General features: G+C 44.2%; 1 protein-coding gene across 2 annotated transcripts in view; it reads left to right on the top strand.

The window, feature by feature from the left end:
* The first annotated feature begins 241 nt into the window (after positions 1-241).
* Positions 242-18807, top strand: part of CLRN1 (clarin 1) — a 39221-nt gene continuing 20655 nt past the window's right edge. For both annotated transcript variants that reach the window (XM_030330643.1, XM_030330644.1), the window contains exon 1: positions 242-494. In XM_030330643.1, the coding sequence (XP_030186503.1) occupies positions 242-494 (253 nt within the window). The remainder of the gene's footprint in view (positions 495-18807) is intronic.

The following is an 18807-nucleotide window of genomic DNA, read 5'->3' as shown; positions in this document are numbered from 1 at the left end:
GTCCAAAGCTTCCAAATTAGAGAGAAGCAGCAGCAGAAAAGAAGTCAAGTAAGTATGATGAAGAAGTCTCCATATCCTGCCATTCTACTGACGAGAACCACTGTTGAGGGTGAAGGTGCCTCTGTGGCCGGGATCTGTCCGTTCAGCTTCTACAATAAATGCAGCCAAAGGGGCAGTCACTTCTCATCAGTCACAAAAGTCTCCTCTTTAGACCTCACTCTCACAAAAGCCATTTCTCATCATGCCAAACCAACAAAAGAAAGTCATTTTTTGTATGGCTGGGGTGTTAAGCTTCGTGTGCGCCCTTGGAGTTGTGACAGCCCTGGGGACACCGTTGTGGATCAAAGCCACCTTCCTCTGCAAAACAGGGGCTCTGCTCGTCAATGCCTCTGGGCAGGAGCTGGACAAGTTCATGGGAGAAATGCAGTACGGGCTTTTCCACGGAGAGGGTGTGAGGCAGTGCGGGCTGGGAGCGAGGCCCTTTCGGTTCTCACGTAAGTAACAATTGCATTTGAATTATTTAATACTTTAGGCGCGCTCTCCCAATTGTTACAAGGAATTACTTTTAAGAAGGAATTATTTTTAAGAGCCTTGCCCTGTCTATTACAAGCCTCTTAAAACAGACGTGAACCATTTGAAATACCTAGGACTCTTCTGAGAAATTTCTTCTTCCTAGTTTTTACTATTTTGTTCTTATTATTTCATTCTGTTTTTATTATGACAATATATAGTTAATGAGTTGGTATGGAATTAAGCTTTTTGAGAAGGTAAGCAATTAAATTCTCTTAAACATTAATATTTATGCTAGAAATTTTGGTATCTTTTTAAAGGGGGGGCAACTTGGAGAAATAGAAAGCTGTAAGAGACGATCTTCTTTTTGTTCTTAAAACAAGAAGATCAGTGTCATGGGCTCCTTAAGCAACTCTAACTTCTTTTCCACCTTGCTCATGACTTTGTACCCCATCTATCCCTCTTTTATCCCTGCTAGCACCTTTCCTGCTGCTAATATTTTTTTTTTCTTTTTTCACCAATGTGAATCACTTGGCTTTTGGAATTTAAAGCGGATCTGCTATGCTAACTGGGAAAGAAACAGATGCCTATTTAGGATAGAAAATTTGCAACTGATTGACCTTCAAATCATGTAGAGAATATGAGATGGGTTTTCTGTTCGATTTTTGTGAGATGGAAGTGTTACCCACAGTATTTATAACCTGTTTATCTTAAGAAGAGAATTTAAAAAAAATTACCATGTGAATAGGCAACTCATTAAATGAAAATTAATAAGAAGGCATTTGTTATATCTCTCACAACACACATTCAGAAATTATTATTATTTCAAAAGGGCTGGTTTGGAACAATCTTATGAAGAAACAGCCAGTAAATTACTGCATAAATCACTCTTCAGGAAAGGAGGTTACCAAGTGAGGCATTTAAAATGAATTATTATTTTGCCTGGGTATTTTTTTTTCTCTAGCATAGGTAGAAAGCTAAATTAATTGAATTTATTATTAACATATGCAGTGTCTAATTAAATTTCAGTGCTGGCCTATTTATATTTCTGCAACATTCCTTCTATCTTCTTCGCAGTCACTGGACACCAACTTTCACTCACATAGGTTATTAGGTGATACGAATTGTCACAGGGCTCCAAAAAATCCTCAAGAATTAGTCTTTAGCTTTTCGGAAAATTATCATCCACTAGATTTGATGAAGTGAATACCAACTCTTTTTGCTGAATGGCTTCAGTTCATTAAGGTAATGGGGCTGTTAAAGTTGCTTAGCTGTCCTTGGGGGGAAAAAAGAACAAAGTAGATCACATGATTTGCAACTGTATTAAAAAATAAAAGAGGAAAAAAGATGAGTGGAATTAGGTAACTCTCATTCATTGACAGCTAAAAAGGGAGAGGAAAGCTTCTCACACATGAATTTAGACAAAAGCAGGGACCATACAGTGAGTTTTCTGGAGCCTTTGCATTTTGTACAGTGAAACAGAGATCAGCTTTACTCATACCATAGGACAGGTTTCAAACGGTAGGTTTTGTGAACACTTACAAGACATGAAGCACGAAGCGTGTTTTGTCTTATTTAATCCTCACAAAGCCACATGCCTCAGCGGTTTGATGAATAGTTTTCATGGCCGTGTCCTCTGCTAGCTCTGTCTGTGACGCCGTTGTGCTAGTCAGGTGGCCTACCCTTTGCTTTTGTGCGGACTCATAGAGTCGTGGGGTTTAGACAATACCTTCACCTATGACAGAATTTCATTTGTCCTTGTGATACTTTGAACATTTCCCCCCACCCTCGTTAAGAAGATCTTACATTTGTTAGTCTGTTCTGTGGTGACAGCCTCTCTGTGTAACCTGTCTCTACCCCAGACATGTTAAAACCTCATTAATTTCTTTTTTTTTTTAATGTATTTACTTTGAGAGAGAGAGAGAGAGAGAGAGAGAGGGTGAGCTGGGGAAGAAGGGAGGGAGGGAGGGGGAGAGAGAGAGAGAAAGGGGGAGAGAGAAGGGGGAGAGAGAGAGAGAGAGAGAGAGAGAGAGAGAGAGAATGAATCCCAAGCAGGCTCCACACTGCCAGCATGGAGCCCGAGGTGGGGCTTGAACTCACAAACCACGAGACCATGACCTGAGCCAAAATCTAGAGTTGGATGCTTAACCGACTGAGCACCCAGGCACCCCAAAATCTCATTAACTTCAATGAGACCCTGCAAAGCATACCTACAGTATCACTTTTTCTGCCTAAGCTTAGAAGTATCTCTTTCAATGGAACACAAGAGAAAGTTAGGAAAAGTGAATACTGGATTCCCTAAAAAGCATAATGCTCATTAATTTTCTTAAATGTTTATTTATTTTGAGAGAGAGAGAGAGAGGGCAACAGCGGGCGTGGGCAGAGAGAGGGAGGGAGAGGGAGAGGGAGAGAGAGAGAGAGAGAGAGAGAATCCCAAACAGGCTCTGCACTGTCAGCACTGAGCCCGATAGGTCTCCATCTCATGAACCAGGAGATTATGACCTGAGCCTAAATCAAGAGTCCGTCGCTTAACCGACTGAGCCACCCAGGTGCCCTGCATAGTGCTTATTGAAACAAGCAGCCCTCTCAGTGATAAAAACTTCCTCACCAATATGCCTTTCGAACATCCTGCACTGAATTGACACTCCTGCTACAGGAAGGCTTCACGGTCCATATCTTCACGTTCAAAATGCCATCACCCTGTCAGTGACGTTCTAACAACGCATTCTTGAAGGAAGAGAGCCCTCAGATCATTCGCCTGAGAGAAAAGTGTAGTCCTGATACTGTAAGAGAATGGGAGGCCTAACCCTGTTTTCTCAATAATGGCATCCTTCGAGCAAAACGTAGAGCCCCCAGAGAGCTCAGGGTAGATGATTCTTTCCTGTTTCTTCCAGAGCCCAAGTTATGATTAGGGCACAACTCACTTCCCAGAACTTTTCCCTTTCTCATATTCCCCTTAGAAAAGTTATTAAGCAAACATTTGGATTGAAGAAACTTTCCAATGTAGGAGGAACGGAAAAGGCAGCTCGTCCAACTATCAATCGCTTCGTGACCCGGTTCTTCGCGCTGTGGAGGCAGCATCAGTTAATACAGATTTACATTTCGGTTCTGTGGGATTGCTAAATGCTACCTCGCTGACCAAACTTTTCATTTAGATCAGCACTGGTCAACAGAAATACAATGTAAGCCATAAACGCAGGCCACATATGTAATTTTAAATGTTCTAGTAGCCATACTAGAAAAAGGGAGTAAAGGAAACAAGTGAATTGTGATGACATTTTTCTTTAACCCAAGAAACCCAGAATACTGTCATTTTAACATGCAGTCAACGTAAGAGATATTTTACTTTTTTTGTGCTAAGTCCTTAAAATCTAGTGTATATTTTCACTTACAGCACGCCTCCATCCAAACTAGCTATATTTCAAGTGCTCACCAGCCATTTCAATGTGGCTAATAGCTATCACAACTGGACAGTGCAAACTCAGCTAGAGATTTCCTCTGAGTAAATCGGGCGTTGATGGTGTCCATATTCTAAATGAATTTTTGCTTGGTTCTGCTGCACAAGTGTCCGTGTTATTTTTACGGGCAGTGCCATGTGTCACTTTTAAAACCCAGATATATAGTGCAACATGAGGATAAGGAATGGAGCAGAAAAACCGTCAGGCAATGTTGTCATGTTTGTTCCTATTAAACGTTCCCTACTGACCACTCTATCTCTTTTAATTATAACAAGAATCTTCCCTGCCAGCATGCACAGTTATGCCGGGAAAACTTCTGCCTCGTTTACTCTGGTTGATTCTCATCCACTTATGGGTCAGCGCTTCATTTTCTAGGGGTCACTAGCATTCATACCTAGCACACAATTTCATTCATTATGATGAAGGGCTGTCTTCCTTTCAAGGAAGCACAACCGGTGGGCTCAATTTTTCCTGATATGTCACCTGTAAAATTTTAATGATGATGTTTCAACTCTTACTGTAGCCATCAAGACAAAAACTGCCAGTTTTGAGCTTAGTATGTGCGGGTGGGTTTCTGTTTTGGTGCTTGGAAACACTGTAGAGCATCATCAAAATAGGACACCCAAGAATCATATGGTATCAATCATTCCTAGATATGCTGATCTATTTATTGCCAAGACAGTTCAATGAGCTGGTAAAAACATATGGAACTTTTTTTTTTTTTTTTTTTTTTTTTTGGGAATGTGAAAAATAAGATCTCACCAATCATGGATTACAGATTGCAACTTTAGTCATACTTTTAAAAGCATTTTAATTGAGACCTTATGATTGAAAATGTGTTAAAAAGCTTAACAGATTTAACTTACTTCATATTTTTTAAAGTTTATTTATTTTGAGAGAGAGAAAGGCCACACAAGTGGGGGAGGGGCAGAGAGAAGGAGAGACAGAATCCCAAGCAGGCTCTGCACCATCAGCCCAGAGTTCGATGTGGGGCTTGACCTCACGAACTGTGAGATCATGACCTGAGCCGAGATCAAGAGTCAGATGCTTAACCAACTGTGCCACCCAGGCGCCCCAAAAATCTCATGCTTTTTTTTTTTTAAGTGGGCTTCATGCCCAGTACGGAGCCCAATGCGGGGCTTGAACTCAGGACCCTGAGACCATAACCTGAGCTGTGATCAAGAGCCAGACGCTTAACTGAGCCACCCAGGCACCACCCCCCACCCCTTCATATTTTTAGAAAGCAGAGTTTCTTTACCAAATGAGGCACATCACCCAGGTTACAGAGGGGATGTTGAAACTACTTGTGTCGGCAAGCAGGTGGCTTCTCAAACCTACTATCTTGGGGCAGAATAGTCGGGACTCAGTTTCTGCCACTGTTACTGAGAGTTGGCACTGTACCTTCATGGTTTCCTGCAAGTGTGGCTCCCCCACCTGGAAGGACCCAGGGGTTCCCCTCGTCACCATCCTGCACATCCCACATCTCTCCTATCACCCTGCCTGCCCACGGCAGAGCCACAAAGGTCTTTGATGGTACCTCCTTCTAGTAACACTGCCTACCCCCCACTTCCTTAACGGATGGTCTGGTGAGAGGGAAAGCTATGGAGTTCAGCGGGGAAGCCTACCTGGTAGGAGGGCAGAGGGAAGACAGCCATTTGTACCATTTCACCTAGCTTGCATGGGCCCTCCTGCCTTTTAGCTCAGGACCCTGTTGTCTAGTCTCATTCACTCATTAAAACAGTCCAGCAAATAGACTTTTCGTTTTCCTCCCATTCAACAAAAGTGATTGTTAAGCAGCAGTGGTACGAAGGGGGAAATCTTCAACTTCTCTCAGCTTAATAATGGTTTCCCGATTTGTCCTTCCCAGACCTTGATAGTCGCTCTATTCAAATCACCTTGGATTATAAGTATTTGAGAAAGTGTATTTCTCTGCAAGGAGACCCTCAGCCCCCAGAAGGCAGGAGTTCGGTATCATTCATCCCGGAACTCCCTCAAGCAGGACCCACACGGTGCACGTCACAGAGAGGTGCTTAATAAATGCGCGGTAAACAGACACTATCGGGATTAACCTGGGTTTGTGGCAGGTCTGTGTCACTCACCGAGGATTGGATTTGGAGCACATCACATTTCATTGGTTTTCAGTTCTTGCATCTGTAAAATGGGAGGTGAAACCAGGTGATTTCTAACATCTCTTCTAGTTCAAACGCTTTATGATCTATATAATGAGGGGCTGGCTGTTCTCGACAAGGTCCTTCCGGCTTTAAAATTGTTTGACCCTTCTATTCTGTCGCTTGAAGCCTCCACTGACACATTGCAGCCACCATTGTCGGAAGCTGTGAGTTTTGTGTGCCTTTACTCTTTGGTCCTCAAATCTCATGATTTTTAAAGTATTCTGAAATACCTACCATTTATCAGGACCCAAATGAATTTTATTATCAAAGTGAATGCCCCTCTTCTTCCCGATCAAAAGCTTTTACTTTTTGTATAGAAAACTACGGGTTAATGAAGGAGAGAAAAAAAAAATGGAATGTTTTGGAATTCTAGAGAGGTGCATTGCTGGGGTTGCAGCGAGCAGGGGCAGCCACAAACACCCAAACAGACTAGATGGGGTTATTGAGAAAGCAAAAGGGAAGTCAAAATACAGTGAGAGGCTGAACTCCTATTTTCTCCACTTTTCCCTTTCTCTATTTTTCCTAGAAACTTCTCTGCCATCCTCCCTGAAAAACTCCTCTTTCTTGCATTTGGTTTCATCAACTGATAATGGCAGGAAATTAGGAACGACCAGCGTGTTTCGTACTCTCGGGGGATTCTTTACCCAAAGGAGGAACTGAAGCAGAAATCATCCTCCAATTGGTGAGAAATATGGGAAGATGCTGTTGAGGAAAGGAACTTCTCTCCTTGCCTAGGCCAGGAAATGACCTTTTTCCAGGCAAAGACATAGAAAAGACTATTTACCAGGAAAAATCCCTCACAGAATTAGCCTCGTTTGAGGATTATAGTTTTGCACACATGCATGCATACAAGCGCATACACACACACACACACACACCCCTTCCTTTACTTTAAATTACTCTCTACTCTAATAGCCAGTAAAGTCATCACCTGGGCTCTCCTGAGCCATGAAGCAAAGGCTGACGGGGCTGCATCTGAAGCTCCGTGCAATAGGTCCCAGGCGGGGCTTCTGGAACTTAACCCTGGTGTGTGTGAACTTCACCTGTCGGAGCAGGACTCCAAATCATTTTTACAATTTGCTCCTGTGCTTTGTCTTTGACTAGCTGTGGGTATCTTCCCCAAGGACGTTTGGACAACACAGAATTAAAAACACTTATTTCCGCTGCCCATTTACTGGGTGCCTGATAGGTGCCAAGCATTTTGCATATATCACCTCCACCCCTTTGGGACGTGTTCTGATGCCATTCCCCCTTGAACAAAAATGGAAACTGTAAACTCAGAGAGGTCACAGGACTTCTCAAAGTCACAGATCTAGTAGGTAGCCAGCCTGAGACTGAAATTCAGATGCATGATAGATCGCGATCATTCTTCTGCCACATCTGTCTCCTTACAACGTGCAAAAAGAACACAAAGCAAGGAAGAAAATCTAAGAGCAAACTTCAGTTTCACCATCCATTTCAACAATGACGTCGGGACATCACAAGAACTAAATCTTGTATATCAATATGATGATGGTCCTTAGCCTAGCGACTTGGGCTCATTCACTGCCTCTTTATTTCACATTCCAGTGGCCCTAATGTCTCAGCCTCGATCTCTGACCTTTGGAAGGTAAAACAGTCAAGCCTAGTCTGTTTAATAATCTAGGTTGAGCGGGTCACATGCTTATGGCTAATCTTTGGGTTATGAAATTATATTACATTAATGTTGATAATTTATGTTGAAAGCAGAGTGAGCTGATTGCTCCTGTGGCTGGCTGACTTAAGATCACCGCCAACGAAACGCTTCATGGTATGATCTTCAGAATTACTTACTTGACCACAACAATTATTTCACCAAAATGGCAGGCTCTTTTCTGAGGTGTCTTGAGTGGTTTCAAAACAGAGGCAGAGATAAACAGAAAAGCAGGTACATAGCATTTGGTTAACTTCAAAAACTGGTATTTTATTAGGAGCCAGTGGATTAGAATTAGAGCATAAATTAAAATCTCATTTTTAAACAGTGAAAAATAAAAGCTCGTTTTTATCTCTGAAGTCGATCAGGGATTTCATAAAATTAAAGACTTTCTTTTTTTTTTTTTTTTTTTTAATTTTTTTTTCAATGTTTATTTATTTTTGGGACAGAGAGAGACAGAGCATGAACGGGGGAGGGGCAGAGTGAGAGGGAGACACAGAATCGGAAACAGGCTCCAGGCTCCGAGCCATCAGCCCGGAGCCTGACGCGGGGCTCGAACTCACGGACCGCGAGATCGTGACCTGGCTGAAGTCGGACACTTAACCGACTGCGCCACCCAGGCGCCCCTCTTTTTTTTTTTTTTTTTAACAAAACTTATTTAAATTAAACAATGACAAATAAGTCTTTCACCCGGTCACGCCTGTAAACACCCAGACTGGTTGGGAGATGATACACTTTTATTACAGGTAGGACAGAGCTGACTAATAGCAAACTGTACCTGGCAGACTAATTTATGCAGGATTCGTATTTCGCTCCCTCTCAGCGTGTTATAATTGTAGCAAAGCCATTCTCAGGAGTTATTACCCCAACATAATCATACCCTGTGGATTAGGAGCAGTCAAATGGGTTCTGTTATCAGAGACACATATGCGCCAAAGCAGCTGTCGTCCCTCAGCCACCGTGGGTGATTAAGACTCACTGACGGGGCTGCCTCTGAATTGGGTTGAGTCAGGTAGATACACTTCAGCTGAGAGGAATTCAGGCACGGTACTGAAAAGATGGCATATTAGACGGTTCTATCTTACCGTGAGGTCTCCTCCTCTTAAGTGCTGGGGTCACAGATTTCATTCTCCCTGACCACGGCAGCTGTCAGAAAGCAGCCTGGCTCAATACCTAGGCGTGAGCTTATGGGGGATATTAAAGGAGGCGAATGCACTGAGCGTATGTCAAGGAATGCCTTTTACTGGATTTTCATAATGACCGGCCGCAGATGGGCTGAGGCGAAAGTCAGATCAAGAGCATTTCCGGAAGAAGAAAGAAACCTTCTCTCTTACTCCCTTTCAAGAAAATGAATAGCTGAGCACCAAGGGGCCAAATACAACGGTTTTTACGCACCTTTTATGTGGAGGAGGACAAGTTGAGAAGGAAGACAGGACCTCTGAAGCTACCACATGGCTTTAATCTAGGAAGAGGTTGCTGCACCATGGCTGACATCATTATCAGAGCCTGCCTTCGTTCCCAGAGCTCCACAGATGGTGTTACCTTCATTCTGCACCCAGCCAGATAAAGGCGAAAAGGGTTGATGAAACCTAAGCCATCGGGTCAGTGATCCATAACCCTGGTTGCAGCTTAGAATCACCTGCACCATAGAATCACCTAGGCTCCATCCTAGGCCAGTCGAACCAGGATCTCGGGAGGGGGCGCCTGAGAAGTGGGATGGCTGAGAAGCTCCCTGGGAGATGCTGATGTGTAGCCAAGGCTGAGAACTACAGAGGTGGCCAGTGGCCAAGACAGGTGGAAGCAGGTGAGGCATCAGAAGTCCCCCAAATAAGGGAAGGACAAGACCTCCAGAAGGAGGGCAGGGAAGAGGAACAGCAGTGTTTAGCATTGCTTCCACACAGGTGGGAGGCTTTAGGATCCTTAGTTTCCACTCCTTCAGCTGTTTATTTCCACGAAGGGTCTCACAGTTGCCCTACACCTGCCTGGCCTCAGCAAGAACGTGAGATCTGATTGATGAGTTTGAGTAAGGAACAGCATACTTGGCTCTCAGCCCCAGAGGCTTCTCATCTTTCTGAGTCTGCCCACCACTTACAGGAGCCTGTTTTCCACCTGATCAGGATAAGGGAACCTGCTCTGCCCTGGACTGGGAGGCTCTCAGGTGTCCAGCCCCACCTGTGACGAGGTGGGTGAGGCCGCCGAATTCAGCAGAACTTGGTGGAAGATCTAAGCCACATTCTCCAGCACTGTATCCAGAAAGAAAGCTAACATTCTGACCTTCACCTGCCTGTCTCTTGTGGAAGGGTTCTGCTCCTTCCAAAGAGACTATCAGGAGACTATCACCTCCTTAGAGATGTGCCATCGGCCCAAAAATCATTTTAGAGAAGTCATTACAGAGAATGTGCAAGAAATTGCACAAGGGAAATAGAAATGAGAATGAGAACAATATATCAGATGCTGAGGAAAGTGTGTGACAGGTACCAAATAAGTAATTAGCTATAAATCTAAAGTTCCTGGATCATTTACAGGAATAGTCACCCACCTGGTCAGGGAGGGGGAGAAAAGTAAAAATGTGGGCTACAAGATAGAAACTTTGCCTGAATTCCATGTGTTCAGGGGTTCCATGTCCATAGGGACCCCTATGGGGAGGAGGGGGGGAATCGTCCGTCTCAATGTACAGTTAAGTGCTCTGACCACCCGTGAGCCCAAAATTCCCACCCACCCACAATGCCTGATCATGAGACTTGAAAATGCAGACGCTCTCAAGACATTGGGTTCTTATATCCTCCACTCCTCTTCGTGGAAATATGACTGCCCTACCGTTCTCATCGTGTTAAAAAAATATTTAAGCGATTACTTAAAATCGACATAGAGCATCTACGTAAGTGATCTCACTTGTGTGTCTCAAAAGTTCTTTGACTTATTTCTGTCACTACTCACGTTTACACAGAAGGGAGCCAAGGTATCCAGACGCCCACATGAGCAGTGAATGGCCAAGTGAGACTAATCCTAAACTTTCCTAACTACAAAAGCTATGCTTTTTTCAACCTGCTATGTTACCTTTCAGTTAAGGCCTGGCTATTTGTCACTCTTCCCAGCAGCATCTCTGTCCTTCTTGCTTTGGTGTTGGATGATATTCTAACTAATCTTCTTGGTAATGCCTAAATATAGGTTTAGATTGGACTTCTAAATTCCTGTTCAAGACCTGTAGGATAAAAGATAGGACTGTCAGACTCAAATCAGTAATAGATATAAAGGAGAACAAAGTTTCGAGATAAAATATAACGGAGGAAACCAGCAGATAGAAATAAATTTTAAGGCAACTGAAATGAAAGCCATGCATTTAGAGACAGCAAATAAAACACGAATTAATGGCAAGTAATAAAGGAACATCCTTAGCAGTTGGTAAAAACAAATAGTTTTTTTATCTTATTCTTATTACTCTCCAATGATCTATTGAAAACAGCATGACTTTACATGTAAGACACAAATTCTCTGTAAGTTAGAGTCTATGCGCCCTCACCCCCATGCCGAGGAAAAAAAAAAATCACTGGGGCCTATAATGTGCCTAAGAGTTCTCCTAGACTCTGCAGATATGAAGGAATGAGAGAGGGTACTTGTTCACAAACAATGAAGAATCTAGCAAGAGTGTTTTAAATAACTGTCAACATATAAAAGTTGCACCAGTACGTCAGTCAAGATGGACTGTTACGTTTCAACAACAAGTAAGTTCAAACATCACAGGTCGATCAGCAAAGACTGATCTCTTGCTCAGAGAACATATTTGTCAGAGATCAGCTGTAGGTCCATTCCAGGGTGCAGCCACCATCTGGAATGCCACCAGTTGTTAGATAGAATTGTGGAGACTCTCACACTGGCAAGTAAACCCTCTGACCCGTAACTGACACATGCCACTTCCACTTAGACTTTGTTGACAAAGGTTGTTACACAGCCACATCTAACTTCAAAGGGGCCGGGACGTGCAATCCTATCACGAGCCCAGAATCGGGAAGAACCAGAATTGTAGATAGTTGAATAGCACTAATTACTATCACAATTATTGTTTTTATTCACACAGCCCCAAGAAGTAGAATTATTCTTTGTCAGGGCAAGGCACAAGGAAACTGGAAGAAAGTTCTTAAGAGTTAGAGTTAGATTTCACTAAATGGCATGGAGGAAGCCATTCTGAGCAAAGGAATAGCACGAGCCAAGGTATGAAGAGCCTACTGTGATCAGAGTACAAAGGACGGGAGAGAAAGGAGAAGGAGGATAAGGCTGGAGAGGAAGGCAGTGACCAGAATATGGAAGACTTTGCTGTACCAACGCAGTTCATTTGATCTCGAAGGCAGTGGGAAGCCACTTAACGGTGTTAAGCAGGTATGTGACAAGGTAGAAGATGGACTGGAAAAAAAACCAAAAGAGAGGTGAAGAGGCCAGTCCACAGGCTCCTTCATCCAATATTTGGTGGCCCAAACCAAAGCATTATCAGAGGGCTGCAAGCGAGGGGAAATATTTCCAAAATAATCCGAAGCAAAAATCAACAGACCTTAGCGACATGAAACGAACCCCAGACTTCTGCAGGACAGAGAGCTGTAGCAAGTCACTGAGAAAAGAAACACAGAGGAGAAGGTTTGGAGGGAATAGGACACTATTTTTGGTCATGTTTAATGAGGTTCACTTATAGGCCAGCAACAAGTGATGTCCATCAGTTGCACAGATGTGGAGGTCATGGGAGCAGGTCTGGAGTAGGGGTAGAGAAGAAGGAATCAGCAGATTAGAGGTGGCAGTGGGATCTACAATGGAAGGAAAGATTTCCAGGGAGGGGAATCAAATGAGAAGGTGAATAAGAGTGGGTTTTAGAAAATACCAATACTTATGGGTAGAGAGGAGGGATTGGCAAGGCAGGCTGAGGAGGAGGGGCAGTGAACTGGAAAGGAAATGAGCAGAGGGGAAACCGAGAGAGGGGAAACTTTCAAAAGGAAGTAATGGTTAACAGTCCCAAACACCACACAGGTGCCAAACGAGAGGCAATTAAAACAGTCCTTTGAAATTTAATCTTTTTCTTTCTTTCCTTTCTTTCTTTCTTGCTTTCTTTCTTTCTCTTTCAGAGAGAATGAGCGGGGGAGGGGCAGAGAGAGAGGGGGACGGGAGATCTGAAGCGGGCTCCATGCTGACAGCACGGAGCCCAATGAAAGGCTGGAACTCATGAACCATGAGTCATGACCTGAGCCAAAGTTGGAAACTTAGCCACCCGCGTGCCTCAGTCCTTTGAATTTTAACACCACAAGGTCATGGGAGACCTTTCTAAAGCATTCCTGATAGAGTGGTGGGGAAGAGAGGTCCTTGTAAGAGCTGAGGAGGGAATGGGAGGCAAGGACTCAGAGAAGGGCTGCAGGCATACCTGCGTGCATGCCTGTGTGTGCACAAGCGTGTATGGGTGAGTCCACGAGTATGTTCACAATGGGAGAGGCTTGAAGAAAGTGCTGAAGACAGACGGGAGAGGTAGGTAATGGATTGAGAAAGGACCCTGTGAGGTAGAAAAGGATGAGTCTGACAGCACAGGGAGAAGTCCAGGCCTTGGGACAAGAGGAAGAAAATGTCACTCAGAATGGAGAGAAGGTTGGGCCCAAACCAAAGAAAACATGGCAGTGGGGAACTGACAGGTGAGAGAATTGCCCTGATAGCCCGTTTTCTCTTTGGAATGGAAGAGTTCAATTCACTGGATGTTTTCAAGCCTTCTGTAAGCCAGGCACACAAGCTGACAGAAATGGAGGCAGGGGGTGGGGGTGATAGGTGCTTAAGAGTGGGGGAAGGGATGGAATATCTGACAAGGGCCAGAAGGGAAAAAGACTGGAAAAGACTCTGCAGGATGCCCGGGGGAGGGGGGGAGCCCACAGATCAGAAGCCCAAGTTGCAATGGGGGTACAGAGTCAAGGGACATGGCTCAAAGAATAGACCCTCCCCCCCCCCCCCCACCAAATCATTGAGGGAGGGACAATTCCCCACAGAAAGCTCCCCTATGACTGTATTTTCACTGCAGATCCTCTGCTTAGGACTAGCTCAGCTCCGTTTTGTGATAGCAGACTGCACTAATGAGGGTATGACAGCCTTTCTCTGTTCGCTGAGCTAGTTATGCAGTGCGGATTTCCTTGCCGTCCCCCCACCCCATGACAGGTGCTTTCTATTCTGCTATTAGGACAGTGGCCTCAATGACTAGTATCTTCTAGCTCTCAGTTTCTGACTAGATAATCTTGTCAGAAATCTCTGCTTACAGACTGCAGGGAAGAGAAACTGAGCTCTGAACCAGTAGTTTGACATGTATGTTACAAAACATAACTCACCTTCCTTAGGTTACCTTGGATCTATACATATACAGCATTCTTTTATTTTTTTTATTATTTTTTTAATATGAAATTTATTGTCAAATTGGTTTCCACACAACACCCGGTGCTCATCCCAACGGGTGCCCTCCTCAATGCCCATCACTCACCTTCCCCTCCCTCCCACCCCCCATCAACCCTCAGTTTGTTCTCAGTTTTTAAGAGTCTCTCATGGTTTGCCTCCTTCCCTCTCTGTAACTTTTCTTCCCCCTTCCCCTCCCCCATGGTCTTCTGTGAAGTTTGGGATACAGCATTCTTTTAGAAAGCACTCTGATCCAAGTCACTCCTTTCCTGGAAGTTCATCCAAAAAAGTTAGTGTTGCTCATCTTCCACGCCCATAAAAGAAAGAAGAAGGAATGTGCTTGAAGGTGGCCATTACAGCCTCAGCTGGAATGCCGAAACCATGGACGATAACCTAACAGACGGCAGTGCATCAGCTTGATGGAAAATCCAAGTTGTTATCTGTATGATAGTTGTGAAGACAACACGTATGACACGGAAAACGCTTCTATTCTGAATAAGACGTACAGAATAGAACCTCAAAACTCCATTACGAGTATAACAACATAGGAAATAAGTATTAAGATGGACAAAGATTTGAAACGACTAAAATAAAAGGGAAAACCTTGCTTTTGTATTGGTAGGACTGTGGGTGAGATTTTTATCTTAATCTCCATTTCATTGTTATAATGTTGTTCATTTATTTTCAAAAATTCCTCTATAAACAGTTGGGCATTTGAATAGAAACACAGTGAGGAGCAAGTCCATCTTTTCCTAATCTCCCCGCCCTGCTAATGAAAAAGAGCTTTGTCATGTTTAGGATTGAGATGAATTCTTTTTTTTTTTTTTTTTAACATCTATTTATTTTTGAAACAGAGAGAGACAGAGCGTGAGTGGGGGAGGGGCAGAGAGGGAGACACAGAACCTGAGGCAGGCTCCAGCTTCCGAGCTATCAGCACAGAGCCCGATGCGGGGCTTGAACTCACAGAATGTGAGATCATGACCTGAGCCGAAGTCAGACGCCCAGCCAAGTGAACCACCCAGGAGCCCCTTGGATTGAGATGAATTCTTTTACAAATCTCAGACCTTAAACCTTGCTATTAAGCAGCCATCAGTTTCCATGTAACAGGTCAACAACCCCCAAATATGTTGGATTAAAATTTTTCTTTTAATAAAGAGATTTGAGATTCCATTTCAGTTACCAACCAGGTCTTTCAACTTCTTTAAAAAAAAAAAAAGTTCCTATCATCCCTCTGGTGATTATTCTATTTTATCTCCATTGCCCCAGATTCTCTCCCAAAACCCTCTCAATCCAGCTTCTATTACCACCAGTAGGTTACATCAAGGTCAACAGCGACTGCTAAACTCCACAGACAAATTCAAGTTCTTCTTTTTAAAAATTTTTTTTTAACTTTTATTATTGAGAGACAGAGCATGAGTAGGGGAGGGGCAGAGAGAGAGGGAGACACAAGATCCGAAGCAGGCTCCAGGCTTTGAGCTGTCAGCACAGAGCCTGACGCAGGGCTCGAACTCACAAACCACAAGATCATGACCCGAGCCAAAGCTTTACCAACTGAACCATCCAGGCGCCCCGACAAATTCAAGTTCTTAACCAGAAACTCCCATCACACTAGAAGCTGCTAACCCCCCCTCTTCTTCTCCTCTAGCCCTGGGGTCACCAAATGGACTGTCTATTCCTCTTTTTTCCTTCCCTTTTTTTGCCTTTGTGGAAGTAACTCCCTTCAGTATAAACCACTGACTTCTGCCAAGAAACCCCAGACCCGCTAACCACATCAGACTCAATCCCTGCATCCTACTCCAAGCAAAAGGTATCCATCCAACATAAACATGTCTAACAGCTACATCATGCATTCTTAATGGCTGCTATATTCCCTGTAAGGGGATGAAAATTGGTTCTTGGGAGCAGGAAAAAAACTCTTACTCTTTAAGAAGTGTCTATGAAAATAATAAATATAAATAAAAAGTGTGTATGTGTATAAAGCAAATATATAAATATAATACTGAAATCAATACACAATATATCTGTGGTATTAAGATGTCATTGGGAAAGGGTGATTAGGAGAAATGTCTGAAAAGACTCCTGGGGTGAGGAGCAGTAATGAAAAAAAAAAAAAGTTGAGAAATACTAATCTACACTGTGCCCAGCATTCTTAGGTGCTAGGGATATAGCAGTGAATAAAATAGACCAATGCACCTGCCCTTGTGTCAGGAGAGAAACAAACAAGTAAAAGTATAGACTTGGTCAGGTGGTGATAATTGCTAAGGAGAAAAGTAAAAGTAAGGAAAGGAGGAGAGTTGGAAGGGGAGGTGACTGGGCAGGAGATGACAACTTTAAATATGGTGGTCAAAGAAGGCCCTCTGACAGAGCATCTAAGTAAAGACATGGAGGTGAGGGAGCAAGCCATGGGAATATCTAGGGAATATCTAGGGGACTGTCCAGGCAGCGGGAGCAGTATGTGCAAAGGCCCTGCGGTAGAAGTGCTCTTGGCATGTTTGAAGTACAGTAATGAGTCCAGTGGCTAGGGCACACTCCTCAAGGGAATGGGTAGCAGATGAAGTCAGAGGTCTGGCAATGAGTCCAGCCACATAGGTTCTAGTAGGCTATTATAATGACTTGGCTTATCCTCTGAGAGCAGAATCCACTGGAAGTGTTTAAGCAGGGGATTGATATGAACCAATTCATTAAAAAAAATTTTCTTTTCTAATGTCTATTTTTGAGAGAGAGAGAGACAGCATGAGCAGGGGAGGGGCAGAGAGAGAGGGAGACACAGAATCTGAAACAGGCTCCAGGCTCTGAGCTGTCAGCACAGCTCAAACCCTCAGACCACAAGATCATAACCTGAGTGGAAGTCAGGTGCTTAACTGACTGAGCCACCAGGTGTCCCAGAACCAATTTTTAAAGTAGGTTCCACGCCCAGCATTGGAGTTCAACGCAGGGCTTGAACTCACGGCCCTGAGATCAAGATGTGAGCTGAGATCAAGAGTCAGACACTTAACCTACTGAGCCGCCCAGGTACTCCTGAACCAATTCATTTTTTTAAAGATCCCTCTGGCTCCTGGGTTCAGAGTGGATTGTAAGAAGGAGGGATGGAACCAGAGAGACCGGGTAGGAAGCCCTTGCAGCCATCCAAGTGAGAGATGACGCTGGCTTAGACCCGGTGGGGCAGTGGGAATAGAGAGAAGTGGTCAGATTCTAAAGGTAGTGCCCACAGGTTTTCCTGGTGGATGAAATATGAGAGTCAGAGAAGAATCAAGGATGATGCCAAGGAAGAGTGGAGCTTCCAGCCACTGAGATGAAGAAGGCTGAAGGAAGCAAGTGTGAGGACAGGAAAAGCACGGGTGCGGTTTGGGACACAATGAGACTCCTATTTAAGATCCCAGTCAAGATAGTCAATAGGAAGTTGGCTGGAAACTTCCAAGTGTGGGATTCAGGGGGAAAGTCTGGGCTGGAAATATCTGTTTGAGAGTGTTTCTAGTAAAAGCCACGCCACCGGATGGAGCACCAAGGAAGTGAGGGAAGAGGGAGAAGAGAAGAGGTACAAGAATGGAGTCATCCCCTGGATGACCCCAGGGATAAGGATGAACCAACATCGCAGATCCAGATAGCAGCCTGTGAGGTGGCAAAACCAGGAGAGTGTAGTGTCTGGGAGCCAGGGGAAGATAGCACTTCCAGAAGGAGGGAGGGAGCCACTGTGCCAAATGTAGACCAAGGAAGATGGGGACAAAGATTGACTATTGGGTTTGGCAGCTCGAAGCTCTCTTGGGAAATGCTGTATCAATGCAGTGGGTTCAAGAGAAAAAGTGGAGAGAGGGAGTTGCTGCTGAGAATATAGCCAACTCCTGGAGAGGTTTTGCTTAAGGGAAATTGAAAAAAAAAAGGGGGGGAGTAATAGCTGGAGGGCTTAAGTGATTTTTTTTTTTTTTTTTGAGAAAGGGAGCATGAGCGTGGGAGGGGCAGAGAGAGAGGGGGACAGAGGATCCAAAGCAGCTCCACACTGACCGCAGCCAGCCCGATGAGAGGCTCAAACTCACAAACCGGGATATCAAGATCTGAGCTGAAGTCGGACACTCAACCGACTGAGCCACCCCGGCCCCCCACGTGAGAGTTTTTTACGATGAGAAAATGACAGCATGTTTTTTGTGTGCCCAAGGGGCTGATCCAAAGAGAGGAGGAAATTGCGTGGCAGAGAGAGAAGAGAAATCCTCAGCAGTGTTCTTGAGGAGGTGAGAAGGGATGGCTATGAACAGTGGTCGAGCTGGCCTAGGGGCACAGCACGGAGAGCTTCTCCTGACCACCTACCTCGTGCTAGCTACTCCATACCCTGAGGTCATGGAGTCCTCACAGTTTTGAGAGAAAGGCAAAATTAGCCTTATTTTTCAGATAAGGAAATCAAGATTTAGAGACTCACAGACTTAGAAAAGAAGCTGACATGTGAACCTCCTCTAATTTCAAATGCCTGGTCCCTTCCCAGGCTGCCCCACGGAACACCTTCATTTTGCAGAGAGAAACAGGGACTCTTTGACCTGCTCAAGGTCACATGGTGGTCTAGAACCTGGCGCTTGGCTCTTGGCCTGTGCTCCTTTTCTTCCCTTCTACT

This window comes from Lynx canadensis, chromosome C2 (assembly GCF_007474595.2).
Source record: "Lynx canadensis isolate LIC74 chromosome C2, mLynCan4.pri.v2, whole genome shotgun sequence".
Taxonomy (NCBI): domain Eukaryota; kingdom Metazoa; phylum Chordata; class Mammalia; order Carnivora; family Felidae; genus Lynx; species Lynx canadensis.
The sequence above is the reverse complement of the archived record's forward strand: the minus strand, read 5'-3'. Positions and strand labels throughout refer to the sequence as shown.